This window comes from Manis javanica, chromosome 2 (genome assembly GCF_040802235.1).
Source record: "Manis javanica isolate MJ-LG chromosome 2, MJ_LKY, whole genome shotgun sequence".
In the NCBI taxonomy this organism is placed as follows: domain Eukaryota; kingdom Metazoa; phylum Chordata; class Mammalia; order Pholidota; family Manidae; genus Manis; species Manis javanica.
The window spans coordinates 74,240,485-74,259,862 of record NC_133157.1 but is presented as its reverse complement, the minus strand read 5'-3'; the positions used below and the strand labels follow the sequence as shown (position 1 = coordinate 74,259,862).

Genomic DNA, 19,378 nt, shown 5'->3' with positions numbered 1-19,378 from the left:
TTTGATGGCTGGCTCAGGGCATGACTGCCCAGTTGGTAGTTGTTGAAGTATTTTACGTGAATGGGGATATAACCCAAGGCGTTTACGACAGGTTGGAATGCTGAATGAGTTATTGCTCTGAATTCTGAAGGTAAATCTATGTCTTAATTAGGCAAAAGTGTTTAAGTCTTTTCCAGTTAGCCCCTGTAGAGCAAAGAAAGTACAGCATCAATCAGACAAGTTTGCAGTATGGGAGGAGCTGGTCCTCATGAGACTCAGGCTGGAAGAAATGCCCCATGGGCCGGCTACCTAGGGGAAATTATCTGGTGCCTAGATATTTAGTAGAGAGGAGTTAACAGTGACTGTGACAGCATATAGGATTCAAGTTTCTGGTGTGAAATAACAATTTTTTAAAAGGTGGGGCAGGGTGGGGGAGGACAGTTGCTTCTGGCCATGAGACATCATTTTAGAGAGCAAGGAGTTGGTGATCTCTCTTGAACTACCAGTGGGACTGCCCCCAAGATGATGCCCCAGACACTTGGGTGTGAGTGAGGTGCAGGGAGGGTCACAGGTCAATGGCACGAATACACAAGGTATTAAACGTTTGAGTCCTGACTGGGTAAGTGAGGAGTGTCTTGAGAAAAGAGAAGGGATTGATGTATGTAAGTTAAGGGTAGACCTTGGATCCGTGGCATGTAGGCATAAAGAGAGTAGGATATGGAAAACCTGGTAATTGTAAGAAAGATCAGTGTGCTGTAATAGTCTTTGAAAGGAGGCCCCTATGTGATCCCTTGACTGTACTAAAATGCTAGAAAATATGAGAACAGTCCTCTCCCTAAATTCTAGGATGGTGGGCTTCCACATGAGAGAGGGTTACACATTTGTTGTGTTTTCTCAGCTGTGTTGAGGCTCTGCTTGCCTTACTCTGAGGGCATGAGCCCACCTCCCCCTGACCCTTCTTCCCTCCAGCCTCTCCTCCTGTCCTCTTTCCCTCTGCTTCCTCCTCCTGCACACTCTAGTTTGCATCACTTCACTTCACCAGGGCCTGCTCTGTGGCCTCATCTCATTGTCTAGGACCCTGGCGGTAATAGGCAAATTGGCTCTATTTCTTTGCTTCTCTAAACATCCTATGCAGGTAGAATGCATTGATTCATAGGCAGAAATTACAATATTAAAACCTGCAGGAGCTGTCTTCAAGCCTAGAGAGTATGCCAAATTGGATCTCAAATAATTGCTTGTAAATGTTTGCAAAGACTAAGAAAATTATGGAGGAAATGATGTCTGTCCAGCTGAGTTAAGTATCCTTATTATTTCTATTCCTGCTGCCTGCTTTGGATAGCGGAAGTGGGATGGCTAGGAAGCTGTCTTTAATTATTTGTCATTTCAACTCTTCCACATATATATATATATTTTTTTAAATATAGTATCTGTTGTTTTCTTGTTTTGCCCTGGGGTGTTGAACATTCTTAGAGATTTTTAAGATACTCCCTCTGGTGTGGAAAATCTTAGGAAGGAACATTCTCTAAGTGAGCAGTTGGCAGAAACCTGGATGATTTTCCAGTTTCTTAGAAATCAAAAGTATCTAGACTTGAAACGATGGATAGATTAACTTCGTGCAGTTTCAGGGAATAGATTTCACTGGATGTACAATTTGGCCAAAGTTTGAGGTAAGCAAATTGCCTTTCCAGGAGGTTCTTCTCATCTCTCTTAGTGGCTACCGCTCAAAGCTGATGTGTGCTGAGGTCCTAGTGAGGTGCTTTGCATGCATTGTCTCATTCTGTCCTCCCAAGCCTTGGGAGATATAAGGAAACCGAGGTTCAATCACTTGCTTGAAAGTCACACGAAGGTCACACAAGTATCTGAAGCAGAGCCATGTTTCAAACCTAGTTCTCCACTCACGCCCTGGCTCTTCCCTTCTCCCCACTCCCCACAGCAACAGGAGCTTAGCACAGAATGTGTTCTGATTTCTCACAGCATCAACATCAGATAGGACACAAAGCAATGTGTGGAGATACAAAGCCAAACACACCAAGATTTTTCCTAAGTAATCAAAGGAGGAAAGAAATCTGTAGAAGGCCAGGCTTGCAAATGTTTTTCATAAGGCATTAAGGTTATGGCCTTTTGTATTGTATTTATTTACCTCACCAACATATGTAAATCAAATACCTGAGAGAGTATCTTCATAAGTCCTTGTTAAAGATGTGAATTTTTCAAAATACGTGTTGTTCAATAAGCTACAAATGATAATGATTTCGATTCAAATCTTAATAGTATCATGGGTCATTACATGAACAGTCAACTAGTCTTGCTCTTTTAAAATAATGACCTTTAATAGTGAAGAGTGGTATTTAAAATATAGTGTTACATGAATTCCTAAAGCATGAAACCCTATATTCTGATAATCTCCTTTTCTAATCAATTTCAGAATCAGAAATGGTGCCAATAGAAATGGTACCCAGAGAGGGCACTTTGGCTCAGCATTGGCAGTACATAGAAGGAAGCCCTGTGAGCTGCTAGGCATTAACATTGAGTGTGAGCAGGTGGCCAGCAGATGTCTTAATCTGTAACTCCAAAGATCTGGAGTTGTATTATAAAGCATGGCAAAATGTGTGTTTTTCCCTTCTGCTGAACAGTCTGTTACTTTACAGATGCTCATGTATCCACTCTTATGTCCATGTATCTGGACCTCACTCATTATAAGTCCTCACTCATTATAAGTCTGACTTTGGTCTCTTTTAGCAGAAAGTTCAGGGCACACAGTATCACAGAATTGTGAACACGGAGTAGAACCAAAGCCACCTGACCAGCTTCCGGCACCAATTAGTGAGTCTGTACGTCACTCAGACCCTCTGCCCCTCTGATAACGAAGGGCATCTCTGAGCCCTGGAAAGCTTCATCCAAGCTTAAGACAGCCTAATTGGGGGACAGCTGAGAACAACTAATAGAAAACTGTCAGGCCTCAGTGGTGATTCAGCAGTCCATACACTTATTTCTTAAGCATCTCCTTTTGTATGCAAAGGCTACATTCTGGATCTTCTGGGAAATATAGATCAATGTGGTTTATCAGGATATTGGTAAGAGGAAAAAAAGAACAACAGAGGTAGGTTGGGTGACTTATGGACTGTAAGAATTAAGGATCTCAGTCTAAGTTGTATTAAAATGAGTGTGTTTTATGAGAAGAATATGTATTTATTGGGAAAATAATGAGGAGTTGCAGAAGTCATGGAAATGGATGTTCAGATCTCTGGTGTGATGCTGACTTTTGCCAGAGGGCAGTACCAGCTTGGCAGGGACTGGTAAGGAGCAGGCCGAGGTCTCCATGGTGACAGGGCCCAGAAGTGTACAGACAGAAAATAGTGTCCCTTCAGGCCCATTGCTAGGTTTCTAGGCAGAGATTTGGGTCAGGTCATAGCCTGAAGAAAGCTGGCTTCCATTTGGGATGTGGTCCATGTCCACCCATCTGGCTTTTTCCTCTGAGAAGGAGGTTTACACATGAGCCAGAAAGAAAGCAGTCTCCTCTAACCTCCAGGCAAACAACTGCATGTCAGAAACCTCACTTCAGTTGTCTTCCAGGTTTCTTGTTGGACTCTCCTACCTGCCAGCATTGGAACGGGCAGGCCCTGCCCAGCAGGCAGGTGATTTTAGGAGCGGCAGAGGCTGGAGCACACGGGTACTTCACAGATCTTAGCACGTTGTGCCACCCCAGCCCTTTTATACAGCATTTACAGGTTTCTTCAAAGGGTTGTGGGTTAAATGCTCTTTGCTTTGCTATTGCTCTCCCTTCCTCCTTGCAATTTCCTCTTCATCTATTTTCACTGCCCCAGTCCCCAGTCAGCCCTTTCATTCACATGTGACCCCAGCCTCTCCTGCTTACCCATCATGTGGTCCTATAATTCCAACCTCCACTCTCCTGTCTTCAGTTGTCCAAGACCCAGACCCTGTCTCCAGCACACTTTCATTACCCACTTCTGACAGACCCTCAATGTGTGTCTGCTGAATGATGGGCCAACGAGAAGTAGGACAATGGTGGGTGGTAGGGGCCAGTCAAGGAAGTTGGGTTGACCTGGACCTTGAAGGATTAGGAGTGAGGACAGAATCACAGGTCACAGGTCAGGAACATGCAGTCATGTGTGTGGAGTAGTGACATTGAGTCTGCCTATGTACAGAAGAGAGCATGTGGGTAGGAGTTCAGATTGAAGGTGTGCACTGGGGTCCAGCCATGCTAAGCCAGGTGTGCCAGGTTCATGAACTTGAGGCTTTACCCTGTAGGCAGTGTTAGACAATCGTGTGTGAGCAGGGAATCACAGAAAACAGCAATGTGTTTTCTGGAGATGAGAGATCTTGAGAGTTAGTTTGAGATGTTAGAGGTGGGTGAGGTGTTCACTGATGGCTTGAAGAGGGTTTTTCCTGCTGACCTCGCAAGGGAGGACACTCAGTGGTCACACCATTCTGCTCATGATCACAGAGTGGCATGCATGCAGGTAACCCGTCCTCCCGGGGCCAGGCATCAGGGTGAATGGCTCCCGGTTTTTCGCTGCACCCATGGGAGTGAGAACCTCCCTGACCAGCCTGGTCTCAGCGGGTGTAGCCTGCTCTGACACCGTACCACAGACTGGGTGGCTTACCAACAGCAGACATTTATTCCTCGCAGTTCTGGAGCTGGGAAAGCCATAATCGGGTTGGGCAGGCTGGACGCGCCTCCTGGGTCACAGATGGCTCTCTCACGGCCCAAGGGCTGGGGCCCTCTCCCTGGACTCCTCCACAAGGCCACTGCCGCCCATCATCTCCTCACAGCCCCACATCCTCAAACTTCACATTGTGGGTTAGGATTTCAATGTATACATTTTGGGGAGACAAAACTTTCAGTCCATACAACGTGTGGTCTGGGCAAGACTGACATTTCTGTGTCCACGTTTATTTGAGGCAGGGTGACTGCACGGAGACCAGATAGGCCGCTGTGCTCCCACGCTCAGGGCCAGGCTCCAGGGCTGCTCTGCTCTTCCCACCTTTGGAGAGAAGGGGAGAAGAGAGCAGAGACCAGGTGGGACCTGCTTCTGGCAGCCAGTCTGTCTGCTTCGTCTATTCCAGCCTTCTCCAGCCTTCTCACCTATGTCAGGCCCCCTTCATCAGGAAAGATGCTTTCTTTCAGTTCAGGAGAAGTGGGAGGTGGGGTTGGCCAGAGTGGGCCTCAGGAATAGGCCAGGCCAGCCTGGTTAACAAGGAGCCCTGTGTCGGGGATGGTAAAACCTTTACTAGGATTTTACCCCAGTGGTTGAAACCCCAAGAGAAGGAGGGTGTGATTAACACCGCCCTCATTGCCTTTAAACCTCTCTGCAGAGGTAAACAGTACCTCAGTGTTTTTCATCAGCTGCCATACACATGTCTCATCCATTGCTACTTTGTTTTCCTCCTGGAGATCTCATGCCCCGGCCTAGTACTAAAAAGCAAGTGCCACAATGTCTCCTGGGGCTGTAGATTGCAGTTGTTACTGATCAAAGTGGATTATGCCCCATGGTCCGCAGGTTCTACCACGTGTCAGGCATGGTGAAAACCTCACTGAGTCCATTTAGGGTTTAGTCTAGTGCTGTGATGTGGGGAGCATAGAGGTTTGTAAGTATTCCCCCATGGGAAGGGGGAGGCATAAGGAATTATCACTGTAGAGTGAAAAACAACTCATATTGCATAGAGGAAGAATCTTACCTCCTCCTAAATGGGAAAAACACAAAGAACGAAGTCAGCACAGTGAGGTTTTCATGGCAGGGCTCACACACTTGGCTGAATGTGTGACTTTCCTTTCTTATCACAAAACGAACAGTGCCTTCCCCTTGTCAGCCTGCTTCAGCCAGCTTTCTGACCTTCCAAGTCCAAGTGTGTTTTGTGAATCAGTAGTCAGCCTCACCTGGGGGCTTGTTAGAAATGCAAACTCTTGGCCCACCCACCCCCACTGCATCAGAGTCCATGTTTTAACAAGGGCCCTGGGTGATAACACACAGCAATTCAGAGAAGCCATTTGCAGTGCCAAGTTGAGCCTGCCTGGGCCTCATATGGATGGCTTGTTAAAACACAGATTCCCAGGGCCCAGCTCTGAGATGGAGTTTGGTGGACCCTGTTGAAGGCGCGGCAGTGCTGACAGTGCAGTCAGCTGCCTGCTTTGTGGCTCTCGAGCTTTCCCCTGAAATGGGAGCTCCAGCCCAGTCCACACACACATGATGATAAATAGGGAGTGGCCAAGAGCATCCCAGCCACATACATGGGCAAAGCTCAGATAGTCCGCCAACCTGCTTCCAGGGTGGCCCTGATTGTAGCTCCCCTGGGCACAGAAGGACAGCCACTGAGGCAGGTCCTGTCCAGAACATAGTGCTAGGCTCAGAACAGCTCTGCCCACTGTCCTGGAGGCTGGTACAAGGCCCCTGACAGCAGACTTCACCTGGGGTCTAGTCCAGTCTTGAAACTTTTAATCAGAGATCCTTAGGGACCTCATTCTGTGCGAACTCAAACTCAGGACCATTGTCCCTTTTCTTCTCTCCAGCCAGGGTCTCACCACTTACCCTTAAAGTACTCCTACCAGAAAAGGCCCAAATAGGTATCTGTCCATTGGGAGCCTGTCGCATCCCTTCTGGAAAATGCTAAATGTGATGTGAGTCTTTCTAATGGAGATTCAGTGGTTGATTCCTAGGCGTGTGTCCTCTCCTTTAGACAAGACTTCTTGGAAGACTGTAGCATGCCTTTCTAGAATTTCTCTAGCTATAAGGGAAAAAAACTTCCATCAGGAATATCATTAATTAACCTTCTTTAGGTTCTTTTAAGTTCTTTCAGTTCTTACTAGGTTTGCTTTTCTTCAGTCCTGAGACTTTCAACCTATAACATCTAGGACTACATGTCATCATTTCTCAGCGAATGTTGTTGTGGGCTTAAATTTTTACACTGGCACTGATAATAGAAGGCACGCAGATAATATACTATTTTTAAAGGGAGTGCACGTCATTTACATAAAAGAGAAATGTATATGGTGAAATATAGTCTCTTGAGCCATGAAGTAGCCTTTCACTATATCAGTCCCACATTCTATTAGGAACGTTTTCTCTAATTATCTAAGTAGTTGTCGGCATAGAGTTTAAAGGTTGATCAGCTTTACTAGATCTGGTAAAGATCGCTTTTTGAGAAGTGCTCTTTTCAACTTGATTTGAATCGGCACGCTTCACAGAAGAAAAGAGCAAGATATATTCAGGATCTAGATATATTCAGCTCTCTAGATCCTGGCTTGCTGAGCAGAGTTTCCTGGCAGTTCCCTGGAACGGCAGGCGAAAGGTTGTGCAGACGAGTGTGCTTGGCTTTTGAGACCCTGCCCTGGGAAACTGGGGACATCCTACTGCAGGAGGGCAGAAGCTGAGCAGAACATATTAACACCCTGAACCCCTAGCCTTTATGGTCATTCCCCAGACACCATTCATTCATTCATTCCCTTCCTTTTAGAAATTTGGGGGGTAGTTGGATCCACATTATATCAATTGGAAGGATTTTACATAAGAAACAGAAAAACAGTGCAAACTAGCTTAAAATCTGAAGGGTACTTACTGTCTTGTGTTACTTAAAAATCCAGAGGCTATAGCCATGTTCAGGCATGGTTTGATAAAGCAGTAAAAACAAGCTAAGCAAGACCTGGTTGCTTTTTCTCTCTGTTTCAATATGGTCGTTAGACTTCCCTGAGGCTACATGATTCCTCATCCACATTCTTCATGAAAGCACCATTCTCTGTTCCAGAATTCCCAGCAAAAGTCCTGGGGTTAATCTGACCACTTGAGCTGTTTGGCTAAACTGGTGACCACAAACCAAGGATTACATGTTCCAAGTGGCCTAGGCCCAGATTGGGAGCCCAGCACTGAACCCAGTCAGGTGCCAGGGGAATGGGATGCCCCAGCTTAAACTATTGAGCCACCAGTAAGTGGTGGAGGTGGGCGCAATCCCAGCAGGCTTTTCCATTGCTCCAAAGTAGGTCCTACCACATAGAACTAAGGGATTAGAAAGTGTCATCTGCATATCCAGGAAGAAGCATGGCTTCTATATCCTCAGGGAAGGGAGGGTTCCCCAAATGTGCTGCAATTGTTTGTGACCCCAGGGTGGGAGGAATTTAGAGGTGATTGTGGGAAGAAGAGCTGGTAACCTCTTTGTGCACCTGAGAGTTGGCATAATGGACACAGCCTATGTGTCACGAACCATTTGCATGTAAGTCCTCATAGCTGCTACAGCCCAACCCAAGGCTACAAAATTTGAATGCATATAGAAGATGGGTTGGATTTACAAACATTTCACAGATAGAGTAATCATGTAATTTGTGCTTTGTTTTTTATCTTTTTCAGAACCGAATGGAGGAAAGCAAAGCACTCTTTAGAACAATTATCACATATCCCTGGTTCCAGAACTCCTCGGTTATTCTCTTCTTAAACAAGAAAGATCTTCTAGAGGAGAAAATTATGTATTCACACCTAGTTGACTACTTCCCAGAATATGATGGTAAGTCAGCCCCGTTCAGCCATCCCCAGGTGGGGTGTGGTTTGTCTCCCCAGACCAACGCTGGGGCTAACATACTGCAGAGCTCCGTGACTGCCTTTGCTCTCAGAAGCCTGCATGTTGTGATTGAAATACAAGTTATTATTTGCCCAGTCTTTTAATTCCCTGCAATGTTTTGTTCCCTAACAATGCTGAAAGCAGTTAAAAGTGATGGAAAAAGAAAACTTACATATTTGAAATGAGTGTATCAAAGGCGGGAACAATCCCCTAGACCATGGACCAGTTGCCTACCAACCATTATATTTCCTTCGTTATCTACCTTTCCCTTGGCGATAGTCTGCCTCTGCCTCTCAGGAGAAAGAACACCGTTCTGTGGTCAAGCAGTCCATATTCTGATGTCGGTCTACCCAGGTTCAAACCCCAGTACTGACACCTCCTATTTGTGGAACCATGACCGAGTCACTTAGTGTCTCTGGGCTTTAGAACCAAACTCATGAGACTGTTTTGGGAAGTGTTGTAGGTAATATGTGTGTGACATTTTAGCATTGGGCCTGACACGGAGTGAATATTCTGGAAATGCTTGCTGCTGGGCTATTCTTGGCCCAGTGCCATCCAGTTGGCCTTAGGAACAGCACCCGTCCTTTAAGCTCTCCCTGTAGCACTTAGAATTTGTAGCATCCACTTTGGTACTCAGTGGCCAAGTTTGCATTTACTTCATTCTTGTAAACAGACCTTGCCTCCCCAACTAGACTATGAGATCCTAAATGACTAGACATGACACCCAACCCATTCTGAGAAATACTTGTTGACTGATTGGTAACAAAATGCACCCACACCCAACCACTCTTAACACAAGGGAAGGAGTCACCGCCACCACCCCAGAAGACTGTGGCAGGACACACACACATACTTGAGTCTAGATTAAGAGTGGCAAACTGTGGTCTGCTGCCTGTTTTGATAAGGAAAGTTTTATTGCAGCAGCCACACCCATTCATTTACACACTGCTTTTGTGTGACAACAGCAGAATTGAGTAGTTGTGACAGAGATCAATTGGCCCGCAAAGCCTGAAATATTTACTCCCTGGCCCTTTACAGAGAAAGTTTGCCAAAACTAGATCTAGATGAATAGTAGTGGAGAAGCCAAGCTTTGAATGTGGCATAGTTACCACTCTGCCAGTTACTGGCCATATTGCCTTGGACACATTTATTCATCTGCTCAGTTTCCTCCTGAATAAAAAGGAACTGAATGGAATCATGTATGTTGGTCACTTAGCAGAGAGAAGAAGACAAACCCAAAAAAGTACATGTTCTAGAGGTGCCTGTAGCAACAGCTGCATACAATGGAGTACTTTTTAAATTACTGAGATGGGTATCAGTTCAACAATGTTTTTATACTTCTGAAAGTTCCCTCAGAAAGGTAGTTATTTCAAAAAAATCAGTATGCACTTGGGCTTCAAAGCTTTCTATGAAGACACAAGTACATCAAGGACAGTTTTGTCCCACTCCCCATGCATTTGGTACAGTGCTGGCTCAAGATAGGGAAATGGTACATGTTTAATCAAATTCCCTTCTCAAATATATGTGAGATTCTAAGGCTGGTAAAGTGAACCAGAAACATCTGGGGACGTTACCAACTATTGGAGACAGTACTGATTTTCTTAGCATGTGTTCCCACTGTGTCTCCAAGTACTTCTTCCTTAGTGCTTTGCTGTCCCTTAACAAATACTTCCCTAGCCCACAGTGTTGTCACTTTTACTCCTTTTACTGGCAGCTAGCCTGCCACCAAGTCACAGATGCCAGAGACTCCATCCCTTGGTATCCTGAGGAAACTATAGAAGGAGGTACCTTTCTGTGTGGCTAACTTGTGCTTGCACAGCAACAGACTAGTTCTTTAGACACACAGGCTACCTGATAAGATGGGCACGAAGTGTCTGGCGTACACCTAAACACATTTGGTTGCCTCAGATGTCCAGAAAGAGACTTAATTTTTCTAAGAATTTGGTGAGAATCTGTGGTTTGGAAATGACCCCCCACACACAGACAGCCCCCCATACATAGCACCAGCAGAAGGCCAGCACGTTGTCATGACGTGCTTGTGTATGGTCGACAGAAGATACAGCACAGCCTGCCCCACAGAGCAAACCCACAGGCTTAAGCCACTCGGCCCTGCATGCACACACACGCATACTGCGGGCAGGTTGATTTTTCTATGATAAAAGACTTTTTTTCTGCAGTGGTGTTTGGGATGCTGTGTTCTTCCCTCTGCATAACATCTTCCTAATCTCTTTACATTTCTCCTTTTGTCCAGGATTTTTCCCAGGTTCCCCATCCCTGTGAGCACTTTTCCTTCCAACATGTGCTCACTGTGAATGTCTTAAAATCTGGACTCTCTTTACTGTTAATCTCCCTCAGTATACACATGACACATAGGCACGTAGGAAACTTGGCCACCGAAGGAAAGAGAAAAGACCCTGATTGTTATTCACAAAGTGAATGCCACTGTCATTTCATGAGACTCAGATTCCAAGATGAGCTAAGACTGAAAAAATTCTAGGCCTCCTCTGCAATGATGTTTTTATAATACACATGTTTATAGTATTATAAATTTCACACTTCCACATTTCTGCACTTATGAGGTCTTAATCATAATGAATGCCATTTCTGTATTTCTCTTCAGGAAGGAAAATTACCATTTCCACATGGCCTTGAATTGCAAAACTGTTCAGAGAGGCTGTGGAATGCTGTTCCTGCTGTGATGGCTATAATGAGTTCTTTGTAGTTTAGTCAAAGAACATAATTTATACTTAAAAACATAACGTACTGTAAGTGTTCTTCATTGAAGTTGAGTCTATTTCTGATATCCTTTGGGTAAAAAGAAAAAAACCCAGAAAGGTAGACTTTTCTTTCCCATGTGGGGTAAGTACAAAGTCATATGGAAGTTCATTCACAAGCCAGAAAGATAATATTCCTTTATGAAAATCAGAGGCTTTTCCAGCTTTAACAGTTTGTCAGTCCTAGTTTTAAATCTTTTCTATTACTGCTATGGAATTAGTAACTTAAAAATAGTACACTGAAAAAGATAGGACATTACACAGTTACATATATCATAGTATTTTCAGTTATGGCTCCTTTTCAATATGATGCTAGCCTTCTTAATCACTGACAAAAATTTCACTGATGGCCCTTACGACACAAATTTAAACATTGCTTTTGTAAATTGTACAAGTGAGAATCTATTTGTTTTCATGGCTCTATCCTCCCAACTTCTGGCAAGGTTGGATATATAACTCATGGGGCAATGCCCAGTTTTCAAAAAAAAATTGGTTTGAAAGTTTGTAAGTTAGCTGTCTGAACCTCATAATGCACGTTGTTAGAAATGGTGGTCAGGCTGTCAGTAGAGTTTCCAAAGATTTCATTATCCCAACCAGTCGATAACAAGTATATTGATAGAAAAAAAACGTAAGCTGAGGGTCCTGAGAGGACCTTGCCAGGAGGAGAATAGCATGGTTATATAGCACTACCTCTTCCTCTCAGTGTAGAAGAATGGGGGGCAGTGGGGGAAATGTATATATACAGTGCCTCAAAAACTAACACAAGATATATGCTCGATACTTGTTTTGATGTTACTAATTTATAACCAAGTTTTAAATTAATGCATTAATCAGGATCTATTAAATAAGTTTTAAAATCAACTCCAAACTGAGATATAATCCACTACCATATCATTCACCCATTTAAAACATCCAATTCATTGTTCTTTGTTATATTAATTTTTTAAAATTGTGGTAAAATATGTGTAACATACAACTTGCCATGCTAACCACTTTTTAGCATGCAGTTCAGTGACATTATTGCATTCACCATGCTGTGCAACCATCACTAGTTCCAAAACATTTTTATTAACCCAAGCAGAAATTCTATAACCATTAAGCAATAACTCCCATTTCTCCCTCCCCCTAGGTCAGCCTGGCAACCTCTCATCTACTTTCTGCCTCTGTGATTATGCCTATTCTGGATACTTACTATAAGTGGAATCATACAATATTTGTTCTTTTGTGTCTGACTTATTTTACTTAGTATAATATTTTCAAGGTTCATGCATATTGTTGCATCTCTTAGACCTTCATTTTTACAGCTGAATCTATTCCGCTGTCTGTAGGTACAGACATTCCTTTTGTTTTTCCATTCCTCTTCTGATGAACACCTGGGTTGCTGTGTCCACGGTTTGGCTGCTGTGAATAAGAATGGGAATGCAGCAGTGCAAACTGGTACAGAAACACCTGTTAGAGTGCCTGCCTTCAGTTCCTGTGGCAATAGAATTGCTGGGTTATATGGTTATTCCATGTTTAGTTCTTTGAGGAACCCCCAAACTCTTTGCCACAGCAGCTACACTGTTGTATATTCCCTCCACCAGTGCACAAGGGTTCAGATTTCTCCATATCCCTGCCCATACTTACTTTCCCACTTTTTAGATTGTAGCCATTCTAGTAGATGTTAAGTGGTATCTCATTGTGGTTTTATTTGCATTTCTCTAACACTTAATGATGTTGAACACCTTTTCTGGTGCTTTTTGGCCATTTGTGTATCTTACCTGAAGAAATGTCCACTTTTAAATCTTTGGCCCATTTTTTAATCAGATGGTTTTTTGTTATTGAGCTGTTGGAGTCCTTTGTATATTCTGAGTGTTAGCCTCTAATCAAGTATAGATTTGTGAATATTCTCACCCATTCCATAGGCTTTTTCACTTCCTTAATAATGAACAAAAGGTTCATTTTGATGAAGTCCAACTGATCTATTTTTTTGGTTGCCTGTGACTTTCGGTGTCATATAACTGAGAGTCCTTTGCAAAATTGTTAAACAAGTTTTTAATATATCCTAATATATCACAATCCTTTTTCAAAGAACCTAGTACAGTGCTTGGCATATGAGAGACCCTGAATAAATGTAAGAAAATGAAAAGGCTTTTTTTTTTAAGTCATCACACATGATAAATTGAATACTCCATAAACGTGGTGTGCTCAGAAACACCAGAAGTCTGCAGAAGTGAGACTGCAGAGGATGGTTTTCTATTCTGAGACAGATTTCAGTCTGGAGAGTCTAAAATGATCCATAATGGGGACACATACAGGGGCAGGTTGACAGGAGAGACTGAGGCAGCTATGTCTGTATGCACACTTATTATATAGCTGAAACTGGCACAATTGACTCAGTCCAACGGAAGCAGGCTGTTGCTCGCCTACTGAAGAGCCTGCACTGGCTCCCTACCACCCAAAGAATCAGAGCTAACCTTAGCCTGGCCTACAAGCCACCTGCCTGTTTGCCCCTCACCACATTTGGTGACTGGATAGACAGGTAAAGTGACAAAGAAGAGCAATTACACAGAGCGGAGTTGGGAAAGATGATTGTAACAGACCAGATCTGCAGTGCACATGTCCTTTCCATGGGCACTGACCCAATGAACATTTATTGAGCAAATTCATTTGTGGATCACCTGACCCTGTCCATCCCCTCTCCAACAGGACCCCAGAGAGATGCCCAGGCAGCTCGAGAATTCATTCTGAAGATGTTCGTGGACCTGAACCCAGACAGTGACAAAATCATCTACTCCCACTTCACCTGCGCCACAGACACCGAGAACATCCGCTTTGTTTTTGCCGCCGTCAAGGACACCATCCTCCAGCTGAACCTGAAGGAGTATAATCTGGTCTGATTGCGCCTCCTCGACGCCGCCCTTCCCTTCCCTGGTGGGCTACTGAAGCTATACAAGAGGGACTGTATTTCTGTGGAAAACAATTTGCATAATACTAATTTATTGCCGTCCTGGACTCTGTGTGAATGTGTCCACAGAGTTTGTAGTAAATATTATGATTTTATTTAAACTATTCAGAGGAAAAACAGGATGCTGAAGTACAGTCCCAGCACATTTCCTCTCTGTCTTTTTTTTAGGCAAAACCTCGTGACTCAATGTATTTTAAATTCTCAGTCATGCACTCACAAAGATAAGAGTTGTTTCCTTTCTCTCTCTCTCTCTCTTTTCTATCCAGCAAAACAAAGCTGATTTCCCTCTCCCTAGCCCCTCCCTCCTGATTTTTTCCTGGGTTACAATGGCCTTTATCCTAGTTCATTCTTGGTCAGATTTTTCTCTTTCTCGCAAATGATACAGTCATTTGATTTAAGCCATCAACATCAGCTTAATTTAACTGTGTAGTTTTTGCTGAAGGATTATAAGTATTAATGTTATAGTTTTAAATGTATGGTCTGGAGACACGTAAGAGTTTTTTTTTTTTATCTAAGTCTATTATCTTGCCTCACTTTGGGCTGGGATAGTGTGCCATCTAATGGTTCAGTGGCATTTCTTTTGGAGCTCTCTACCTTCGGACTTAGCTTGGTTGCTCAGAGAAATGTACGGAAGCCAGTAAGGCAGGAGCAAAGTCACACAGGAGGCGTCTTTTTTTTCTCTCTCTCTTTTTAATGCCATGTGCCATTGTCCTTCCTCTTTTTTTTTTTTTTTTTTTTAGCCTTCATTTCTTTAAATTGCAGATGCCAAAAATTATGCCAACAGACACTACATTAACCCAATGGCTGCTACCCAGAACCCTTCCAGAGATTGTTCTTAATTTTTCCCCCCCAGACTTTTCCTCCCTTTTTTCCTTAGTGTTTGGGCCACAATTTTAAAGTGACTTATGGATATGTGTTGCCAAAGCTGGCTTTTTGTAAAACAAAAGAACTTAGAAGCCAGCTTCTTAAAATATAAGAGAATAAGGCTGTGAAGCCTAAAATCAGCTGGCAATGAACCCGAAATGCCAATTGCCAAACAACTGGTAACTGTAGATTTGTAGATTTGATTCTCACAGTCCGTTCTTTTCTTTGCCCCTAAAATCGCATTGTTTAGTGTCCGTTCATGTGGAGTGTCCACATCAGCAGTTTAAAAAGTGTCCTGTGTGTGATACAACATGAAATCTGCTTCTCTCTTCATTTGAAGCCAATTTTACTCTATGTTCTTTAAGGTCAAGTAGGTCTGCCAAGAACATTGGTTGATAGTATTCCTCTGACACCTTTAATTTGCAAAATCTGAAATTACTGCTAGTTCACCACCTTTGGGATCTTTTTAGACTAGTGACTGGTTAAGTTGAACTTAAGGAAGACTTGTGGACTTAAAAGTAACCTCTCACTGTTCTATGGAACATGTATTTATGTAACTGAACCTACGAGGAGAGATGTTTGGAATTCTCTGTGTGCAATTTTTCAACAAATGCATTGATGAGCTTTTGTCAAGCAGCTTGAGTTGAAATACAATTTGAGAAAATACATCACGATTGTTTTAAGCCTGCTGGGAAGTTAGAGTTAGGCCATGACACTGGTCTCATTTTTAACTAATGCTGTTGGGCATGAGTCTAAACTTCCACATCAATCACTCTTTTGGGAACAGCAGAGGGAAGGGAGAAAATGAACGGCTAGTACATGAGTACCAGCGTTACTGAACAGTAATGGAATGTTCTCCTTCTTTACTCTCCCTGCCTCAAACAACACAGGTTACTTTTTTCAATGCTCAGAAAGCACCTAAACTTAAGATACAGACTGCCTGTAGGCATAGTGCAATTGCGAATGCTCTAATCATTGTACATACATCTCTCTCTCTCAGTATTGCAGTGTCCATACTGGCTTTGTAATCATTAATTTTTTGGCAGATTGAATGTGCTGTATTGATATGTATCTATGTAATTGTATCGTATGTCTTATAGCTAATTCACATTTTGAATAATGTTATTTTATTTACTTTTTTAAGAGAGGAGAATGTAAATTTGTCAGTTTATTTCTGACTAGGGATATTTTTTTTTTCCATTTAGAAAAGAAAAAAAAACCTTACTATCGTACAGAGCGGTACTAGCATCGTGCTGTATAAAATCATTTGCACATTCCTGAGTAGAGGTATACTGATTATAAGATCCAAAGGTAATTTCATAGCAAACTACATAAAATCAGTTGGAGCTTTTATACAAACATGGAAACCAACTTTGTAGAACTTTTGCCATTTGACCTAGGATTGGAATATGAGCTTTTATACAATTCATATTCTTATTTGGCAAATGCAGTTTAGTATTACCTCTGATGGCCTTTATTAGAAAGGCAGTTTTAGAAGCTATTGTGATCCACTAAGGAAATGTTTTAACAGCTAGAGACCACTGCTTGCCTGAAAGGGCGATCTTAAATTTGGTGCAGCAAAAAAATAAAAAATAAAAAAAAACAACATTTGAAAGGCCTACAGTGTGTATAGAGAAAACCTCATCACAAAATCATAAGTGTTACAGTTTTAGGGACTCAAGATATTCTATTTAATAGAGCTGTAGTAGATGTAGTCAATTAAACCTGATCTCAAAGCTCGAAGCAGCTGAGCAAACAGGGGAAGATTGTTTTATTTGTCTTTATGAAATTGGGATGGAATTGCTATGCAGAACTGAGGTTTGTGGCTTCACTGTTCATCTTAGGGTGCATGACAAGATCCCTTCTCTTGAGAAAGGAAAAAATTGATCACCCGAGCTGCAGTGATACATAGAAACCTAATTGTATCCACATTAGTCAATCGAAGCTAAAGGACTTTCTTTTTGTTTCTTTGGGGTTTTATTGAAGGGGCTAGGGGCGGGAAGGGATTCTCTTCAGTTTTGTATAAAAACAAAGTTTACTCATGCTTTATACTATATTGTGATTGCAAGCGTTATAAGCGTGTGCCACCGGACCCCTATTGTTGATGCTGTAGGTAAGGGAGGCCTGTGGCGAGTTTTATGGTGACTTGGGCATGTCTTATTCAAAAAGAAAACAAAACACAAAAACCTTTCTTCAGCATACCAAGGCAAGCAGCCATTTCATGACTCACTTAACACATTGCAGTGTACCAGTTTACAGATGATTTTTCCCTTTTTTGCGTGACACAGCAGTTCCAACCCACAGAGAATTCCTTATTTGTAAATTGGAGGTTTGTTTGATGCCTTACAGAGCTTAAATTCAGAAGTTTGTGCCTCATATCTGAAACAAAGGGAAATAACACACCCATTCCAAAGTAAATAAATCCCCTCAACCCTTTTTTTTTTCTAAAAACATTCCCATATAAAGAGCTCTGTTGAATGTCATACATAGACTTGGGGGGAAAAAATCTTCTAAGGAACCTGCATATGCTGTTTACGAGCAGATGACATCCACAAAAAGTATTAGAAGAAAACCTGAAACTTTTTTTTTTTTTTTGTAGATTAACTAGCAGGCCTAATATTTTTAAAAGGTAATTCAGATAAAGGACAATTTACTTTTTGTACTTAAGACTCTCTTGATTGTCAAAGTGTACGAATTGTGATTTTAAAATTTATACTGCCACATGATTGTAAATTGTAGTTGTCTTAAGTTAGGAATCAGTGAAAGGCTATTTATGCTGGATTTGGGTCAAAATGACTTACTTGCAAAAAAAAATACATGGGAAGAAAGGGCTGCATAACAAGATACTGCAAGACTCAGATACTGGTTGGAAATAACCTTCAAATTACCTACAATTTCCCTTTGTTTTCAGTTTCTCCTAAAAAGAATGAAATGAAATTTAGCAGAATGTTAACCCATACAAAAATAAAGTATACCCAAATATTGTAATGTATATTGTTGCTCTTCTTCAATTTAGGTAAGGTTGCAAACCACTTAATTGGCAATTGGAAACATCTCCATTCATACAAATTAGGTGTGCTTGGTATATGGTTAATATTTTCTTCCAAAGATCTATCTTTGGTTAGAAACACACAAAAAAATAAAACCAATACTATTGTATGTTTATCTATCTCTACATATTTCCAGCATATGTAGTGTTAATAGATCTGTCCTGGTAACTGTCTTTGGGATTTCATCTTTTGGTTCCACTAAATTAAGAAAAGAAATGGCTTAGTTGTAATCATTAGCTAGAGATTTCTGGAGCCAGACACCTGCTGTTGAGTAGATACTTAGTACAGAGTCTAAATTTGTCATTTGTTTTTCTCTCAAAATAACAAATCATGTCCTGTCTTCCCAACTACCTTTCAATAAATAACACTCTTGACTCTAGAATCATCTGTTCAAAGTATGCGTATACACCTAGCTCATGGTAGGTGCTCAAAGATTCATTTCCTTCTTACCTCCTGTATGATGTAGCCTCCATTTCCCCATAAGATTCCAACCCAATAGTAACTGACATTTACATGTTCTGAAGACACCTATTGGGTAAAGTTGGAGCTTACTTGGATAAAGGAATTCTGACTTTCATTTAAGATTTGGTAGGCAGAAAAAAAATTACAAGGAGGAAGACATCCTTCAGGAGAATATTTTTAAGTTTAGGAAGAATGAAGGGAAATGATGTAACTTCGTTCAGGTTACTTTAACTGAAACACGTTCTTTTCCTCAAAGAACTCTCTAAATGCAACTTCTTGCTGGACTCCTCACCTGTCATCATGTCAGAAACCCTTACTAGACCTATGTATTTAGGGAGATTTGTCAGAAAACATTTTTAACTTGCAGTATTTAAAAGAATCATATTTACTGTTCTTAAAATGTCATTCAAATGCATGTATTGTCTATTGTTTGGGGATGGGAACTAGTTTTGCAAAAAACACCTAATGTTGTATAATAATGCCCCGATGATCTTGCTGGTTAAAAATACAGTATTTTTGGCCATAATTTTGTACTACAGTATTCTTCATTCCTGAGTTTTGCTTCTCTTAAAGTTGCCTAAGCCTCTCCCAGAATGTTTTTTATTACATGGAGTATTGGAATAAATCTTTCCTTTCTTAAAGCACTTTATACTGCACATGCATTTTCCAAAGTAGATAATAAGTTTAATAGTTTCTAAGCAAACATAGAAAAATCTTTTACTTTGTGTATAGAATCA

General features: G+C 41.8%; 1 protein-coding gene across 2 annotated transcripts in view; it reads left to right on the top strand.

Moving 5' to 3' along the window:
• The window catches only part of LOC108397041 (guanine nucleotide-binding protein G(q) subunit alpha), a 275,802-nt gene extending 256,635 nt beyond the window's left edge, over positions 1 to 19,167 (top strand). For both annotated transcript variants that reach the window (XM_073228685.1, XM_073228686.1), the window contains exons 6-7: positions 8,337 to 8,490; positions 14,007 to 19,167. In XM_073228685.1, coding sequence (XP_073084786.1) covers positions 8,337 to 8,490; positions 14,007 to 14,197 — 345 coding nt within the window. In that variant the 3' untranslated portion in view covers positions 14,198 to 19,167. The remainder of the gene's footprint in view (positions 1 to 8,336; positions 8,491 to 14,006) is intronic.
• Positions 19,168 to 19,378: the final 211 nt, after the last annotated feature.